This window comes from Pogona vitticeps, chromosome 2 (assembly GCF_051106095.1).
Source record: "Pogona vitticeps strain Pit_001003342236 chromosome 2, PviZW2.1, whole genome shotgun sequence".
Taxonomy (NCBI): domain Eukaryota; kingdom Metazoa; phylum Chordata; class Lepidosauria; order Squamata; family Agamidae; genus Pogona; species Pogona vitticeps.
In genome coordinates this window covers 138,723,023-138,741,484 of record NC_135784.1, presented here as the reverse complement: position 1 = coordinate 138,741,484, position 18,462 = coordinate 138,723,023, and the positions used below count along the sequence as shown (strand labels likewise).

The 18,462-nt window shown below is 40.0% G+C and overlaps 1 protein-coding gene across 13 annotated transcripts in view; it reads left to right on the top strand.

The window, feature by feature from the left end:
• Nucleotides 1-18,462, top strand: part of SPAG9 (sperm associated antigen 9) — a 120,408-nt gene that overhangs the window by 35,020 nt on the left and 66,926 nt on the right. For 4 of the 13 annotated variants that reach the window (XM_072990632.2, XM_078384238.1, XM_072990634.2 and 1 more), the window contains exons 4-6: nucleotides 2,232-2,326; nucleotides 10,221-10,253; nucleotides 13,198-13,351. In XM_072990632.2, coding sequence (XP_072846733.2) covers nucleotides 2,232-2,326; nucleotides 10,221-10,253; nucleotides 13,198-13,351 — 282 coding nt within the window. Of the gene's footprint in view, nucleotides 1-2,231; nucleotides 2,327-2,536; nucleotides 3,211-10,220; nucleotides 10,254-13,197; nucleotides 13,352-18,462 lie in introns of those variants that run through there. The other 9 variants (XM_078384242.1, XM_078384239.1, XM_072990635.2 and 6 more) reach the window with 3 other exon arrangements.

Below are 18,462 nucleotides of genomic sequence, written 5' to 3'. Positions count from 1 at the left end.
CTAAAATGCCTGGGAGGTTGGAAAAACATATTGACATATTAAATAAATCGAATGTGACATAACTCAATGTGATCTCATGTTCAGCTATGGTTGGTTTAAATTTTAAATTTTTTTTGCACGGATAACAGTATTCTGTTATTTTTTATTTGTTTAGTTGTAGAAGAAATTATATTAAAAAGCTACCTATTGAACAATTTGAAATGTTAATGTTAAGGTTATATGTTCCTTTATAGTAGGTTAGAAAGGCTGAGAAATGTTCTGTACATCTTCAAGCTGTTCTAAGAAACCTGATGGCCTTGTGAAAATGCATCTGAGTCAATCAAATAGTTGTCTTTTAATATACAACTTTTTGCCATGCTTCAGGGCCAGAAACATGTCACGTTCCATCAGTGATCCTTCTCATATACAAAGGGGACATGTCTTCTGAGAACAGCTAGTGAAAAAAAAGGTAAAAAAAGGAGAGAAGGGGTTAAGCCTCCTGCACAATCTTTCCTGTTGAATTTTGGGCAGGTAATACAAAGCATCCAGCCTATTGTGAAGAGATTAGGTGAGTGTTCTGTGAATTTGGGCCCAGTGTGTGAGCAAAATCTGATGTCCATCTGAAATTTCAATTTAATTTATTCACTCAGATTTAAAAATAGACTACTGAGTTGCCAGTATTCTGTGCAACGTACTTTTATGTGTAGAAAACAGTTAAACAGAATCTCAGAGGGTATATTTATGTGTTTTTTTGTGACGCACCAAAGTAATAGGATAAGATGGGACTCAGGATAGGGGATAATTTGCAGAATTCATTAGGAGTGATCAATTAGTTCAGCCGCCGTTCCATCTCCCCATACTTGCCTGCATTGTTTATCTCTTCAGCTGCAACAGACAAAGGGACCTGCTTGGTGGGACAGTCATTTCTATGTATAATAGTTTCAGAGTACAAATACTTTTACCTAGCCCACGTTAGTAGAATGAGATGGGCAACGGTGGCCCTCTAGATGCTTTTGGCCTGCAGTTTCCGGCAGTCTTAGCCAGGATAGCTGCTGGTGACGGATTATAAAGTTGCAGTTGAAAAACATTTGAAAGGCAATAACAGCCCACCCCTGACATAGAAGAATACATTTTGTCCATTATGGTACTATGCTTAAGAGTCCTGCTGGACCAGGCCAATGACAAATTTACTCCTGTATCTTATTTGCCATAGTGGGTTACCAAATGTGTCCCAGAAGTGCACATGCTGCGTTTTCTGTTCCTGAATAAGGGGCATGTGTGTGGCTGTGACTATTTCTAACGTATACCCTGTCAAAGCCTTTGCTGAGAATAAACATAATCAATGTTTATGTTAAAAGTGATCTTAGTTGCTAGTCTTCAAATGCTATAGCCTTGAAGGAAAGGTCAGATGCAACTAAATCAAGATTATGTTGTAAAATTATCTGGCACTGGAACTCATTATATTCTTCTTTCTCCTCTTTTTCACACCCATGGTAATGACTGAATCAGGTTCCCTGTAAGATCTACAGTAGGCATCTGCAGATTGTTGTAAACTCTGGTTTCAGAAAAAGTCAAATCACAAACTGTAGATTGGTTGTGATGCATTCTCACATGCCTTTATTTAAAGAGACTACAATTTTCCAGATTAAGATGCTCACAAGGAGCTGTGGTCTGCTTAAGAGTGGAAGTGGACACTTCTGATTTCGCAGGCATGGAAGGGGGAAAGGAAGAATTCAGGACTCACCTTGGCTCATTCCCTAGCAGGGACCATGTTTCTTCTGATACTTCAAAGTGTGATGAAAAAAATAAATTTTAAATGTGTTTTATTTCTCAGTTTACTGTTAAATTTGATCCACTCTCGTCCTCTGCTAATTCTGTTGATGTGCACTTGGGTGACAAACTGTGTATGGGTCTTCATTTTGTGTGGTTGAAATGTATGTTCCCAGGCAATATTTGATGGCTTACACTAAAATAGTGACCTGAAACTCTTCAGGATTGTATTAGTGTCAATTGTGAATTGTTTTCTGAATGCTTAGTGTATATTGGGAGAAAAGCGAAATATTGACATTGTAAGGAACATACATTACATATGGTGGACTGAATTCACAAGCCATTAAGAGAAATGCCTGCAGCAGAGAATTATTCCAGGGAAGCAACGGTGAAGGAGAAAACATACATTTATCTTTATTATGCTTAAACAGATATGCCATTAACAATAATTCATAGTATTGTTTTCCCCTTGTTAACAACAGATGATTCATAATTATATGGAACATTTGGAAAGAGCCAAACTTCACCAACTGACGGGAGGTGATCAGCAGGAGCCTGTCGTGCACAGTAGAATTAGGTAAGCCTTGCTCATCTTTGCCTGAAGTCACCCAATTCACGGTTTCGTACCTTCTGGAATTCTTTGTTCTTCAACAATTTTTCATATATTATTGACGTTGACAAAAAGAAGTGTGTGTGGAATGGTTTTGCTGCTGAGAGAGTTCAAGGCCTGGATCCAGCAATTGGCTCCCTCCTTTAGATTATTAAGTCCTCATAGATCTGATATGCAGGCTTTTCCCATTGTTCTCACATAGAGTCACAAGCTGCAACATAAAAAGATTAGCAAGGAGAGGATTTCAAATAACCGAATCACGTTTGCATGATTGCATCTGCTTTTGTGCACCAGTTCACAAGGCAGCATCTTTGACTAAAGCTTTCCGACACTATGAAATAGATGCTGGAGCTTCCCCTCTAGTGAGCTAGGAAGGTTTGAAGTGATGTAGAAGAGAAAGCCACGGACAAGCTTGCTTTTATCTTTAGGTTGCTGCATAGATGCTGGGGAGAAGAGAAGCAGCTCTGGTGGTTTTTCCCCCCCTTCTCCTTCCTTGTTAGGTGGGGGGGGGGAGGAGGAGAGGGAGGTGATGTCATTTTGCTTTGGAGCTGCTGCGGAAGAGAGTGAAAAGCTGCTGCCGATGGCATTGTTTTTGTGGCGGCGGCTGAATGACAGACTCTCACTACAAAGATACTCCCTTGTCCCCTGTGTAGCCTTGCTTCTTGCACTTCACCATGCCAGCGCAGCGCCATGAATCCTGGATGCATGCTGCTATTTGTGTTTGGCTTCGTTGGCGGGGCGGTGGTTATTAATTCAGCAATATTAGTCTCTCTCTCTGTTTTGCTGCTTGTGCACTTTTCTATATCCACTGGTGTGCCAGCTCTGACGCAGAACTTACCAAGGATTCTCAGGTACTTGGACTTCTACTGGTTTTTTTTTTAATTCTTTGTTCTTAGCCTCTGGTATTTTTCTCCTTGGAGAAAATGGGGGCGGGGGAGGGAAGGATACAGTGCAGTAGTGCTTCTCTCAAGTGCCGGTTTCCAATCCAAATTTGGGGTTCCTTAGCTATGTGTCATCATATATTTGAACATTTTAAAAGAGAAAATGAGATTTTCATTGTGTTGTGTGTGATCCTATGAAGCATCAGTTGTGCGCCTTGCAAAAGGTATTAGAGAATCTTTTTATAACCATAAATAGCATAACATGCTGTGTAAAAACCATGCCAACAAAGATTCTATTCACTGATTGTTAGGTGCTTGACAACAACCTTGCTTCTGTTGTAGCTGAGGCCTTTCGTTTGATCAGTATGTGTTTTATGCCACAGAATTCTGTAGAATCAGGGTAGTTTTTCAAAATGCATGCTTTTCCATTTACGTGTTTCATTCTTTTTTTGTAAATTGATTTCTAACACACTAAGGCATTCTTCATATACTGCACTGAATAAAGGGATTTAAATAAATGATTAAAAATATGTACTTAGGAGTATGCTTCTCCCCACCCCTATCAAGTTATGTGCTTGCTGCCTTAAAGCAACAGGAAAACTGTTTTAGGGAGATATAATGCCCAAAACCTGATTTCTGAAAACATCATCTATGTTTTTTTATTGTAAAATTGAGTACATTGGACAGGACACCATGGCATGCTGTATTACACCGGAGAAAACATATTTGAATTAAATTATAATATTTTTTTTCAGTGTAACAAAATCTTATGTAGGATAGGTACTGCTAATTTTTCCATAAAGAGTATTAAAATTGTGGCATCTGTATAACCCAGTTTGTAATCCACTGTCCCTTGAAACTGAAATATGCACGTCTTTCATAGAACATTAATGCGGCCAGATAAGCATGTTGTCTGAAATAGTTCTGTTGTATAAGGGGTTTATATTTGTGCATTTGATCTGGGCAAGACCCATTCTAAAGTCTCCCCCCATGTAGTAAGTACAACACTTTTAATGTCACCCTTGGAGTGGAAAATGGAGTGGTGTTAAAAAGTAAAAAGCAAAGCATGCTGCTTGTATAGTGTCCCATAGTGCTTAAAGCACTCTATGGGCAGTATACAATTTAATTATGCAGGCTACACGTTGCCTCCCACCCCCAACCCCCCGCAAGCAGGGTACTCAGTTGGGGTTGTTAACTCTGTTGTATAAATCCAGTCTAATTGGATTTATTTCAAATAGTATTTGAAAAAAACTGTAACAATGTTCATTCAAAAAGAAGGGAAGAAAGTTAGGTTGAGTCAGAAAAAGATGTGCTTTAATCTTTGGATGCATTAATTGAACTATAAACACTGTAATATTTCAAGTAACTGACAAGTGTGCAATTTTTTGTGTTAAATCAGTATTGTATTTTCAGATGTGGCATTTCTAAAATCACAGCAGATTTAAGTGTTCCTTTATGGTACACAGACACTATCCTCTCTTTCTCTTCTCCTCCTCCCTCCCAAACTATGTAGTTTAAGGCAGACCTCTTATCTGCCTGAATCTGTGTAGCCCAATAGTAGTTTCTACAATCCTTTACTCCTTTGCTGTGCATAAACTAGATCAGCAGTCCCCAACCTTGGGCCTCCAGATGTTCTTGGACTACAACTCCCAGAAGCTTTCACCACCACCTCTGCTGGCCAGGATTTCTGGGAGTTTAAGTCCGAGAACATCTGGAGGCCCAAGGTTGGGGACCACTGAGCTAGATGATCTCTTCCTTCAGCCACTAACTGGAGTAATCAACAGGCAACTCTCTTAAAAATGGCATGTGGTTGTAATGTGTGGTGAAGCAGCACCAGCTCAGGTTCATAAAATGTCAGTCACTTCTCAGCTCACCTGGGAAAAGTCAAAATTCTTTCTGGATAAGCGGGCAAGAAAGCCTTTGTAAATTTTCTGAAAATGTTTTGCTTTATTGTTGAGGTTCCATTCATGACTTAGACTGGAATTTATAGACAGATGGGCAAGTACACATTACTTATGGTAATTTTAAAAAATTATGGTGTAGTGCAATTTAGTCCCAATACAGTGGGATCATTGGTCCTGTATCCAGCTGCCATGCAACGGAAAAGAGTGGTGGTAGCTTTACCATTTGTATGGTATTCTCCATAATGGAAGATAAAAATTTGTGGCCAAAGGAAGAAGAGTGACTTGAAACAATAGGAAATGTGAAAGAGTTCAGGGATCAGACTGTAAAACTAATAGGAGTGTTGTTACAGGCCACTTCCACATACCCAGTGGTGGCATGGTAGTAGTACATACACCAGTAGTTATTAGAATTATGTGTTTGTGATGTGATAGGACAGAGGTGGTTGAGCACAGAGTTAGGTCCTGCAGGTGCCAAATTCTGGTTTGGCGTTAGTTGTGAAATGATCCATATTGTCAGCTATTTGACAAATGCTGAAACTGTTGGGCTGGACTGTGTAACAGGTTTGTGCAAATATTGTTTGGTTAACTACTGTGAAGAGTAAATAAATTTTATACCACTTGTATTTGTAAGTACCTTATAACAATATATAAATATGTGCAGACCACAAGAAGAAAGCAGTAAATAGTCACACTTAAAAAAAATTCACAAGTTCATTTAAAATTTTTTATTATGGTTAGTGCCAGGCAAGTATTATTTTCTTGAAAAGTATGCAAGAGAATGCATGTGCATGTACATGCATGTCCTTGACCTCCCCAGTGTTATGGAGCTATGAGGCAATGCTATGATATAATTTGAAATTATAGGTCACTCCTCTACACAGAGGCCATCTTCATTTCATGCATATTTGACTGCAACTAGTCAAACTGTCAGTCAATTGATCCATACAGCATGTTTGCCTGAAACAAGCCCTGGCACACTTAATCATCTTGTCACAATGTCAGTGTTTTAACTAGGGTTGGTTAACACTCACAAAGAGAAAAATATAAATTCTGTGGACTGGCTAACTGCAGTTTTGCATACATCTACTTCGTTTGAATATTTTTAAATGTTACAAGGTTAGCATGTTTGTGCTGAAGTAGTGCAGCCAATAATTTAAGTTATGGTGAGGTGGCAAAGCTTGGAGGAGACAGTGTTAACATCTTCAAAATCCTTCCAAGGTCATTTTGGTTTTTGCTTTGGAAGGTACCGTTCTGTTCTTCTTGAAATTTTTCTGTATGAGAAATATAGAAGTTCATTTTAGATAAAGCTGCATGTCCGAAAGTTGAATGACTTATCAGCTTTTCAGTTTTCTCTGACTTCACAGCTTGCTTTAATTGTTTAATATGTTCATGAACAGTACTGGGTGGATAAAAATCAATGGTTGATTAAAAATCAAATTGATTTAAATAGCAATTTAAATTAAAAAAGCATTTAAAAAAATTAAATAAAAAACCCACCCTGGTACAACAGTTTGAGATAAATTAAGTAGCAGATGGCCAAGTCCCCTTTAAAAACATGAGCCCACTTACATATTTACATGAAATGTCCTGTATTTTTTAATATTTCAAAAACTAATGACAGCAGTTGTTTTTGTATTATGCACTGTTTAAAGAAATTAGGATTAATTTTTTCTGTAAAAGAGGTGTATGATACCTCAAAGAGGCCAGAGTTCCTAGCTTCTAACAGAAATTTTCAATATTCCTCTTGCTGTCCCCCTTAAATATAGTACAGTAGAACTGTATCAAAATCTTTAGAAGGAGGGACCTAAGTTTAAAGAGAGATCACACTCTCCAAACATAGCTTTGCAAGTGTTAGAGTACTAAATAAGCTACTTGGATGCCTTTAAATTATACCTCATATCTGTCTGGTTATGCAGTATTTGCAGAAGGATTACTTCTGCTGATGAAGGAACCTTTATTGCTATGGTGATCTGGTTCTGTCATGTATACATATCAAAACTATTATACACTACAGGAGTATATAGGAGTAACTATCCAGTTATACGATGCCTTCCTTTAAAAAGAAGGTCTTGACAGTTTTCCTAAATGAGTCTGATGAAGTAGTCAAGCATGTTTTTCTAGGCAAATGTATGATCATGGAAAAGTCTTTTGTATATTTGGGGTTCTTCCAAATTATTTTATTTAGGAATACACTCCAATTAATTAATTAATTAATTAATTAATTAATTAATTAATTAATTAATTAATTAATTAATTAATTAATTAATTCAAGCATGCGAGCAAGCGAGCAAGCTGTATGAGTCCCAAATTTAAGGGACGTGGTGGCGCTGCGGGTTAAACTGCAGGTTAAACTGCAGATTAAACTGCAGGGTTAAACTGCAGGGTTAAACTGCCGAAGCCTCTGTGCCTCAAAGTCAGAAGACCTTTAGTCGTAAGATTAAATCCATGCGACGGATTGAGCTCCCATCACTTGTCCCAGCTCCTGCCAACCTAGTACATTGGTGCCTTGCAAGATGAATGCCTCGCAGGACAAAAAACTCACAAGACAATGGGGTTGATGACTCGCAAGACGAATGTTCCTATGGCCATGCTTCGCAAGATCAGTGCTTTCCGTTTTTTGTTTCTGCCTCATGTTTGCTGATTTTAAACGTTTTTCTACAATGTTTAAAACATAACAGTTTTTTTGATTGAAATTTCTGAAATCATCTGTACAATATGTATGGCTTTAAAGAGCACTTAATAAACCCTTTGTAAACCAAATTTGACTTTGTTCTGAGTTTTTTTTGCCCATAGGAACACATTAATTAGATTTCAGTGCATCCCTATGGGAAAACGCATTTCGCAAGACAAATTTTTCGCAAGACAACGTTAACTGCGGAACGAATTAAATTCGTTTTGCGAGGCACTACTGTAGTTTGAAAGCATGCAAATGTGAGTTGAGAAATAGGTACCACCTCAGTGGGAAGGTAACTGCGTTCTGTGTCTAGTTGCACTGGCCACATGACCACGGAAACTGTCTTTGGACAAACGCTGGCTCTATGGCTTGGAAATGGGGATGAGCACTGCACCCTAGAGTCGGTCACGACTGGACTAAATGTCAAGGGGAACCTTTACCTATGAGTCCTAAATAGAGTTCATGCAATTCATGATGGCAGTCTTAATGCATGTTGCATGAGCCTTTTCTTCAGCATATGCAGAGTAAGATAAATGCTTCAGATTACCAGTTGCTTCATGTTATCAGATGCTTCTGATTACTATCTATTATGCTTAATTGCTTGTGTCTGTTGCTGATTTGCATCCTTTTGAATTGATACAATTATGAAGCTTGACTGAGTGAACCCTTCTTTGTTGTACATGGTATAAACCATTCTCTGCATGAGTGTGTACTTATATGTCTCTCCTAGTAATGCACAACACAGTGTATTGAACTGCTTGATAGCTCTGTGGTTTAGGTCTGGTTGGGAGTTCAATTCCCCACTGTGCCTCCCTGACAGGAGCTGGACTTGATGTTCCATAGTGTTCCTTCAAGCACTGGAGTTCTGTGGTGGTGGTGGTGATGATGATGTGCATTAGCTGCTATAAATTAATATGTACCAACCTATTATTAGTAAATGCTCACCAGTGTGGAGACTTAGCTGCCCATTGACTCTCTTATGAACAAGTGACAACAAAGTGGTGCTAATTTGTGATTCAGGATCTTTCAACAGTTTTTGGAATGAAAAAACAGTCTAATAGTTTAGTAGTACTTGTAACACTTGCAGACTCCAGAAATATAACCAACAGAACTGAGAGTGCTAGTTTAAATTCAGAACTCTTTACAGAGACTAGGAGGGTGAAGGGCAATAATTCTTCCTGTTTGTTCTGCTTGTATTTGTCATCCTATTCTTTCAGAAAGTTGAATTATAATATACAGTGGTGTCTCGCTAGACGATTACCTCACAAAATGGTTAATTTGCAAGACGATGGGGTTTTGAGATCGCTATAGTGCTTTGCAAAACAGTTTTCCCTATGGGCGATTTTCGCTAGTTGATGTTTCGGTCCGTGCTTCGCAAGACAGGTTTTTTTTTTTCCGGGATGGTTTTTCACAAGACGACAATTTTGACAGCTGGGTCCACGCTTTGCAAAACGGTTTTTTAGGGATGGTTTTTCACAAGACAGTGGTTTTTGACAGCTGGGTTTGCACTTAGCAAAATGGTTTTCATATGGGTGATTTTTGCAAGACGCCGATTTCCCCCCATTGGAATGCATTAAATAGATTTCAGTGTGTTCCAGTGGGGAACCGCATTTTGCAAGACAATGTTTTCGCAAGACAGCGAATCTCGCGGAACGAATTAACATCATCTTGTGAGGCACCACTGTAATGATAATTGTGTGCTGTGAAGCCAATTCAGACATATAGTGATCCTAGGTTCACTGGAAAGTTTCTAGAGTGTATAGTACACTTGGCAACGTAATGTGAATAAGACTAGAATTAATTAATTATTGAATAACTAGACATCTAGCTGCCTATTTGGCCATAGTCAACATTTGCTGAACATTCTGTGCAACCTATGAATGCACGTGTGTCAGGCAATATTTTGTTGTTTCATTTTTGTTGTGATCACAGTGGCAGTGGGAGTCTCTTGTTCGGTAACCCCTCTGGAGGCATTCCTTCATACATACATCTTAGTCAAGAGTTGCCATTCTCCTTAAAATGAAGACAACCTGTAAGACTTTTCCATAAGCACTTGGTTTCTTCTTAAGATATTGCACATTGTAGTGAAGTAACCTGTGATGCAAACCTTGTTTTCACTTCTTGCCCTTATGTGGTACTGCTATGTGTGAGCCAGTTAAAGCCAAATGATATTACAGTGGCAACAGTTGCAGATGCCAAGGAGTAAAGATTATATGAGAATCCACTGGATCTGTGATAGAAGGCAGAGTCCCCCATAGGATTTAGTGTGATATTTGGGGTCAAAGCTGCATTTTGATTCTTCAGTAAGACAGTTCTTATAATTAGTCCATATGCCTGTAAATTAATGTTAAATGCAGAATTTGTTTAGTTGTTTGACCAAGTGTTTTTTTTTTAATCATTAGTCCGATGCCAACCTTAGCAAGGACACTGAACAGGTATTGCGTCTACAAAGCACTAATTGTATGAAAGTGATTTAAATTGAATTGATTTAAATCAGTGATTTAAATTGGCAAGAAAGAGTTCAATTTAAATCAAGTCTTCCATTGGTATTTTTTCATTTATTTCATAAACAGTGGTGCTGATCTGACCAAATCTGCACCTAAAGTATTACTTAGACTTTCATTTTTATAACCAGTTCTTGTCTGTTTTGTATAAACTTTGCATGTTTTCGTTTTGTTTAGCCAGAGAAGGAATGTCTTTAAAATGCTCTTGCACAGAGTCTTATAAATAGTGCCCAGTTACAGTTTGTGAGGTTGATTACAGAAAATAGGAATTTGTGCAGAGAACACTCTAGTCTTTTCTTTCTAGGGTTGCTTCATTCTGCTTTGGCCCAACATTGCCTTCATGAAAACAAACGAAATAAAATGACCACGGTTGGTAGGTAGAAGTAAGGCCAATAGTTATTATGTAAACTAGAACAGTTCATTTGGTTGGATGAGTGAAAGTATATATATTTAAGAAATAATTTGATTGCTTCTTCCTTTACAATGTAGATTCCACAGAGATGGAATTCTGATAGCTTAGTCTATGTGGCAAAGGAACTGATTCTGTATCAGTATTAACTACAGGGTAAACTTGTTCATATAAAGAATACTTAGTATTAAGCCAATATTAGCATTGAGTCAGGAACTTAGTACAGTATTTCGTATTTTTATATTTCTCCTTAAAATCTGCTAAACATAACTGATTTTAATTCAACATGTCTGAACACTGTGTTGGAAGAGAGATATGAGAGTCCAGTCATAATGAAAGATTTCTGTACTGTTAAATTAGTTCCAGCATGATGGAACTAAAATCCTATTTCCTGGTTATAAACTACTATTAAAACTAGAAACATCATTTTTATTTTGCTCTGATGATGGCAGCTTCCAGAAGTAGATGTCTGAAAGCACCTGCGTTTTTCTTGTGTGGGGTAGAAGACAAAGGTTTTTAGAGACTTCTCAAAATTACTATTTAACTATTGGCAAAAACACTGAATTAGGAATATACTTGCTATCTTGCAGATGGATCTTTATACACAATGGTCACATTTAAACGCACCCTCTCTTTCTGCCCACTTCCACCAACCCAAGAGGTTTTGCCCCGATTCACTGTGCTGTTCAGCTAAACTATTAAAATACTTATTTTGCTGTAGTATTAATTAGAACATAAAGCTTTTTGCTGTATCCTTCACCATTTGTTGTCTGTTTTTAAGTCTGATGTCTTGTCCTCCCATTTCCTTCTGTATTTTGACAGTATGGGAGTATTGTCTTGATTACTTTATGCTTACACATTTTTACACCACTTCCACAGCATTGCTATTGCAAGGCTTTTAAGCAGTAGTTACGGACAAACAACTTAATCAACATTTTTTAAAAATGTTGTAAATGTCTTCTAACAAAATGGGTGAATATTATCTATTTCATCATCTGCTTACATGTAGAAACATGTAAGATTTTGTCTCGCATGTGTTAAGATTTTTAATTGATTCTTAATATTGCCATTTGTTACTTCTGCTGAAACTCAAAAGTTCATATATAGCCATGGTTTGCACATAACACTAAGCCAGGCTTTGCTTAGTCAAATTATGTTATGTCTGAACATTTGAATCTTTATCAGGTAACAAACAAAGCTATATATATTTGGCAGCAAACTCCTGTTTAATGCTACAGCTTGTTTTAACTATGGTTTGTTATCATGTCTGAGTCACAAATGCGAACTTATTCTTGGTTTGTTTCTGAGCCCTGCTCAAATATCTTACCAACCTGAACAGGTCTAAGGTAAGATGAACTAAGAAAGAAATAGGGTTTTAGGCTATACCACTGTTGCTTGCTTTCCTCTGAACTCCTTAATATATCCTATAGATCCCTCACAAATGATCAGCACATAAATAACACAACACACAGAGGGAAAAACACTCAAACTTTCTACACACACGCTGGAAAAGCTGCTCAGCACAAGCAAAAGGAAATCCCCAGCATACAAAACACAAGCAAATCATGTATGTTCTCTGCCACCACATCAGTAATGGGTAACAGGCAAAATCTTGTTGCATAAAATTACCCTGATGTAAATAGGATCTGGAACTGGAAATATTTAATTCAAAACTTTCTGTCTCTCCTTTTCAGGTTCCTAGAGCTCTCTTTTGTTTTGAGGACGCCTTTGGGAGCTATGGGATGAGGGACAAGGAAGCTTTTAATATATTTGCGAAGGCTTTCATGGCCGGGATCCAATGGTTGTTGTGGATCTTTCGGGCTCCTTGGTCGTGGTCTGAGGGTTGTTCTTCCTAACATTTCTCCAGTCTCTGTGGCTGGCATCTTCAGAGGATAGGAAGAACAACCCTCAGAACACGGCCAAGGAGCCTGAAAGACCCACAACAACCAAGCTTTTAATAGTTAAAAAAAAAATCACACCCCCCCCCCATATTGCTGTCCATCTTCAATCTTGGCGGTGGAGATTTGGTGACAATTTTTGGTTATTAAAGGCTTTCCCCTCAATCTAAGATTCCTGTATGTTTCTTGTACAGAATCCATTTGATGCTGGCATAACTTTATGCAACTGGATTTTGCCCATTCAGTGCTTGACAAAGAAATTTAACTCCCCCACAAATACCCATCCCACAAGAAGATCTCTTCCCAGCCTCTAGAAATGTACATACAAATCCAAGTAAACAAAGCAACCTTTCCCTTCCATAAAGGCAAACTGATCCTCTATTGCTTTCATGGTGTTTGGGGAAATGAGCTAAGAACAGAGTGAATAAGTTATGTTTACTTGGTTCATCTCCACAAGCTACTTTGACTGGTTCAACAAACCATAATGAAAACAAATCTTGGCTTGGTGCTATGTGTAAAAATAGTCAGTGTTAAAAAAAAACACCGAAACATTTTCTTTTTCCTACAGAAAGGAGCCTCCTATATCATTGGGCATCTTTCCATTACCTCCCGGAGAAGCACTTCTTACTCCTGATACTCAAAGAGCAACAGTAGAAACGCCGGGATCAGACACTTGGAAGTTCCGTGAACTAAGTCAGCCACGTTCTCGCACTAGCCTAAAGGTGAGGTAGTGGTTTTGTTTTGTGGGGAATTTTTAGAAGAGGCCTTTTATGATGTGTTGTGGGTATCAGTGAAATTTAAATACTGAACTGTCTTTCTTTAGTTCCTAAATTCTAAAAAAAGTTCATTCAGGTAAGCTGAAGGTAAGTTCCCTCTCCCCCATGTATAGTTGGACAAATGGGTCTTAGACTGCACTCTGGGATTATTGGAATGCCAGGATCTCAGTTCTGGTTTTCCAGGCATAGTGTTTTTCAAATTAGCTTTCTAGATAGATAAAACCTGCCTATTTTGCTTTTCTAAACTGATTAATATTTAAATTTACTTTTTTCTGTAGGAATATTAGTATGCTTGGGGCAGAGTTTTACATTATATGGGAATGACTTAGGAAAATGGATGGACATAGAAAGATGTGTGAGAACAGTGAATTTAGAGTTTTGATTTACTGGTGTATACTAATATACTGTTATTTGAAAGATATACTGTACTGCAATTTTAAAAAAGCTTATGAATGCTGTGGTAGCCAATAACATGTCTCTTTTGAGTTCATTTCTCAAACACATGTCAAGGCCATGGCACTATATCTTCTGGAAGCACTTATGGTATCTTTTCTTCTAGGGTGTACTCTGTCCACCTAGCAAACATTAATAAGAGCTACTAAAATTGATTTAAAGTGACTTGCTTTCAAATCAGTGAAATTCCATAGACATTTCCAAACGGAAATGTTGAGTAGTTGATTGGGTCTAATTGCCCCTGAACCAAATCAGTGAATAACATTGCTTGTTCATTCTTCCCAATCTCTGTGTTCTGCTATGTGGATTCTATTGGCATGTTTGGTGAAGGCATACCTTCTGCACTTTGTCTAGCACATTGAACACTGAATATTGAAATGCAGTAAACTGAGAAATATTGCTGACTGAACTGAGAAAAATAATGCCTCCAAATGTATTTTAGATTCTACGTGTTATTTTTATTCAACACAGAAGCCACATTTTGCTCTCTGTTGAGGGTGGATTTCTGAAGCTACTCATCCATTGACATCTTGCCTAGGTTCCATTTAATGTGATCCATGATCAGGTCATAGAGGAGTTTCTGTGGTCTGGCTTTCCTGTACAGTATGTGCCCTTCTCCCTACACAGTAGGTTATGGATGTGAAAAGAGAATGGTGGCTGAGAAGTCTGATTCAGATTATGCAGTCATTTCTCTAAGCTAACATCTGTGTAAATATGGCGTAGAAAGCACATGTTCCTAATAACTTGAGCAGTTATTAAATTTTGTCAAGAGAAATAAATCTATAATAAATCCATAGATGGTTTGTGACTTGATTTGGGGAGGGCAGCTGAAAATATGAGGTCAGGGCAACATCCCACTTTGGACCAGGAGCTGCCTTCAACTAAAATTAATCAAGAGCTTTCCTGTGTTACTTTACTGAAAGTCACCTAAGTGTATTTTGAGCATCTTTTTCACAGTGCATGTCAGGTTGAATATTTTAATATAGGAGAGATCATGAAGTACTGGCTCACCAAAATGTACAGTCTATTGTAGGTTTTTCAAAAGGGCGACAATCAGTATTGTATCCTCTTTTGTCAATTCATAATACTTCAATGGCTTGGGGGAGGGATTGCTGTCCAACCTTCATTGAAGATATCAGCAAGCGTATCCACAATCAGATTGCAGAGATGTATGGCTATTCATCCTTTTTTTAAAAACATCATATAGTTGTGCAGGCTTTCAAGGAATTCAATATGATCTTCCTGGTTCTTTTACTCATTTTATCAAAACAACCATCCTGTGAAATAAGTTCAGCTGAGAGCAGGATTGAATCTGGATTTCCCACTGTTGTAGTTCAACATTCTTTAACTGCTGTATCCCTTGTTTTGCCTGTTTGTAGTACTTGACAGTCTTCCTGCTACAAAAGAAAATCCTGAAATGGAGAGAAGTGAAAGAAAATGACTCGGGACCTGGAATGTATAGTATTCACAGGACATAGAATCTAACTGTGGAACATGTCCTTCATAATTTTATATATATTTGTAGACAGTTTTGAACTTATATGTGTGCAGACAATATGATGATCAAGTGCATAAGGAGAAATGCAGCACTGGCAATAGATGAGTAGAATTCTAATTATGAAACTGAGCTAGTCCGTTTCCTTTGTTAAGCTGTTGAAACTAAGCTCTGAGGTTTTCCTTGGCCCTTGTCTGTTGGCAGTTGAGCCATTTGTTGTGAGCTTTTTGTCTGCTAAGGTCAGTGGTGTGTGCTGCATTCTTTTGTGTGCGCAGTTGGAATACAGAAGCTGAGAAATCTTTAAACAAAGCCAAGTTTTTATTCTACTCTGGTGGGGGATGGAAAGAGCTGTGGATTTGCTTGATAAGACTGTAGATTCCTTTATTTTAGAAAGGTTGATTCACAAATTAGTTGTTGCTGGAGTTGGAACTGGATTTTGAGGGTGTTTTTTTTTAAGGTGGGATGCAACTAGAGAAATGAGCATCAGGAGAGCAGAAAGGGGGTTGCAGTTGGCCTAAAAAGTATAATTGAAACATTTCTACAAGCACTTGGCTGGGCAGCCTATGATGGCATGTTACTGAATGATAATGTGCAATCCTAGAGGGTCCTGTTCAGTCAGGTGGAATATGTTAGCAGTCTGAATAGATTTTTGCTTCTTTCATGGTGGAGAGAATCCACAGGCTGCATTGCTTTGGGGGCGAGATAGTGAGATGCGTTAATCATTGATTAGAGGCTGGTGTGGTCCTATACCAGCCTCTGGTCATCATCTGATCAACGTGTTCGGTGTGTCTAAGCATGCTTTACCCTGAACTGGAGCAGGGAAGTCCCACGCTGGGTGGAAAAAGACCTTGTGAGACAGAGAGAAACAGCAACAGCGGTTAAGGCACAGAGGTTGCTCCTCAGAGTCACAGGGAGCATTTGAGTGGTTGGGGAGGGTAGCACTATTATTATAAATATTGCTGCTGTTCATGCTTGGACAAAGGCTTTGTTCCTGATGATGTGCCTCCCCCTTTTTATGACTAATACAGATCAAAAGTTAAAAAAAAATTCATAGGATTAGTGAGGATTTGTGAGCTAACTTAAAGTAACTGTTTCTGATCTGGACTCTAGAGCAGGAGTCATCAACCCCCGGTCCGTGGCCTCTTCCTGCTCTGCCAGGGGTTCCAGGGCAACAGGGCGGGGTGGTGGTGCACCAGGCTCCTTCTCCCAGGGACGGTGACACAGGGATGGGGCTTATCTCCGCCTTCCGCACCTGTGTCACTTGTCTGCCCGCCCATTGGTCCATTGTTCCTTCCTTCTTCGGGGCGATGGCGGCCCAGCCTCACTTCAGTGTGGGTGAGTGGCCGCGCCGCCACCACAAGGGTGGGAGCGAGGCTTGGACGGGAGGCCCCAGAAGGAGGAAGTTCTGCGGACAAGCAGCAGCGTCCCATGCGATCCAGCCCGGCCCACCTCTTCCCAGGAAGGGTTGGCCAGGCAGGAAGCAGTAGGATCGCTGGCGCTCGCTCCTGCCCATCCGCTTGCCCTGGGTGGGGCGGCGCTGCACCCCATGGCCGACCGTTGGCACTTCCCATGCGGGCTGCCCCACAAGGGGCATTGGGGGAATGGTTACCATGAGCAAGTGAGACACGCCCACCTATGAGGGTGACATGCCCCCTGAGTGGGGGGGGCGGAGAGCCATGTCTGCAGCCCAGTTCCAGCCAGCCCGCGGATCGGCGGTGGGCCACGGACGGGGGGGTTGATGATCCCTGCTCTAGAGTATGTGGCTGACTTATGTGAAACTATAATTGGAGAGGAGTTTGGCAGTCATTTGATTTCTATGTACACGACTGATCATTACTTTTCTTGCTTTCTCTATTTCTGACTTACAATTTTTTCACCAATGCAGTGATCATAACCCATTCTTGTCTGCTGCCAGTTTGTCCTCACAGTCTGTCTTAAAGTTTATCTTGGAGATTAGTTCACTTCTGTGTATGGCTTCATGTGTACATGCATGTACAGTAGAGATGGGGGCATTCACATGTATAGTAGAGATGGGGGCATTCGTATACGAATATCCCCACACAGGTGGTGTTAACGAGGGTCCAGCCCCATGGGCCAGATGGTCCACTCACCGATCTCCCGCAGACACGGATGGCATGATTCTACAAATGGCTCTGCAGGGCATAATCTGCTTGCTACTCCTGGCAGAAAGTGGGAGGACCAACCTCACTGCAAGGTCGAGGAGTGGCGAGTGGATTGCGCGCTATGGCACCCTTTTGTAGAATTGCGCCATCCGTATCTCGGTCAGTAGACCATCTGGCCCCTTGGGGCTGGACTCTTGTTAACGCCACCTGTGTGGGGATATTCGTATATAAATAATCCCACCTCTAATGTATAGACATGTTTGTGTGTTGTGTTGTTGTAAAAGTATTTAGAGCAGTGGTTTCCAGTGGTCCCCAGTACAACTCCCAGAAATCCTGGCCAGCATAGCTAGTGGTGAAGGTTTCTGGGAGTTTTAGTCCAGGAAATCTGGAGACCCATGGTTGGGAACCACTGGCTGAGAGCAGGGGTCCGCAACCCCCGGTCTGCGGCCCAGTGCTGGTCCATGGGCTTCCTTGAACTGGGCTGCAGACATGGATCTCCGCCTCCCCACATGCATGCACGGTGGGTGTGTTGTGCTTGCAGAGGGGCGTGGCATGCCCCTATGTGAGTGTGACATGCCCCTCTGCGAGCGCGACACACCCACCCACGAGTGTGATGTTCCTACCCACTAGCGGAGCCCACCCCCCCCAACTGGTCTGCGGTCCCTAAAAGGTTGGGGACTGCTGGTTTAGAGGATTCTTGGCATCTCTTGCCTCTTGGCGTTGCCTTGAAATTGAAATTTTCATTGTCTTTTTGTTGCATGCAAATATAAATAGATACTGTATTTTTCTGCTTGTAAGATGACCCATTGTATAAGATGACCCCCCCTTTTCTAACCCGCAAATTAGAAAATTTGCACGATCGCACCCCTTTGGTCCTGAAGCCCTTTCATGACTGCTTCAGGATCAAAGGGGTGCCTCTCAAAAGGCAGGGAAAGCGGCTGCCTTCCATGTATATAACAACCCTCAATTTTTTGTCTATTTAACTA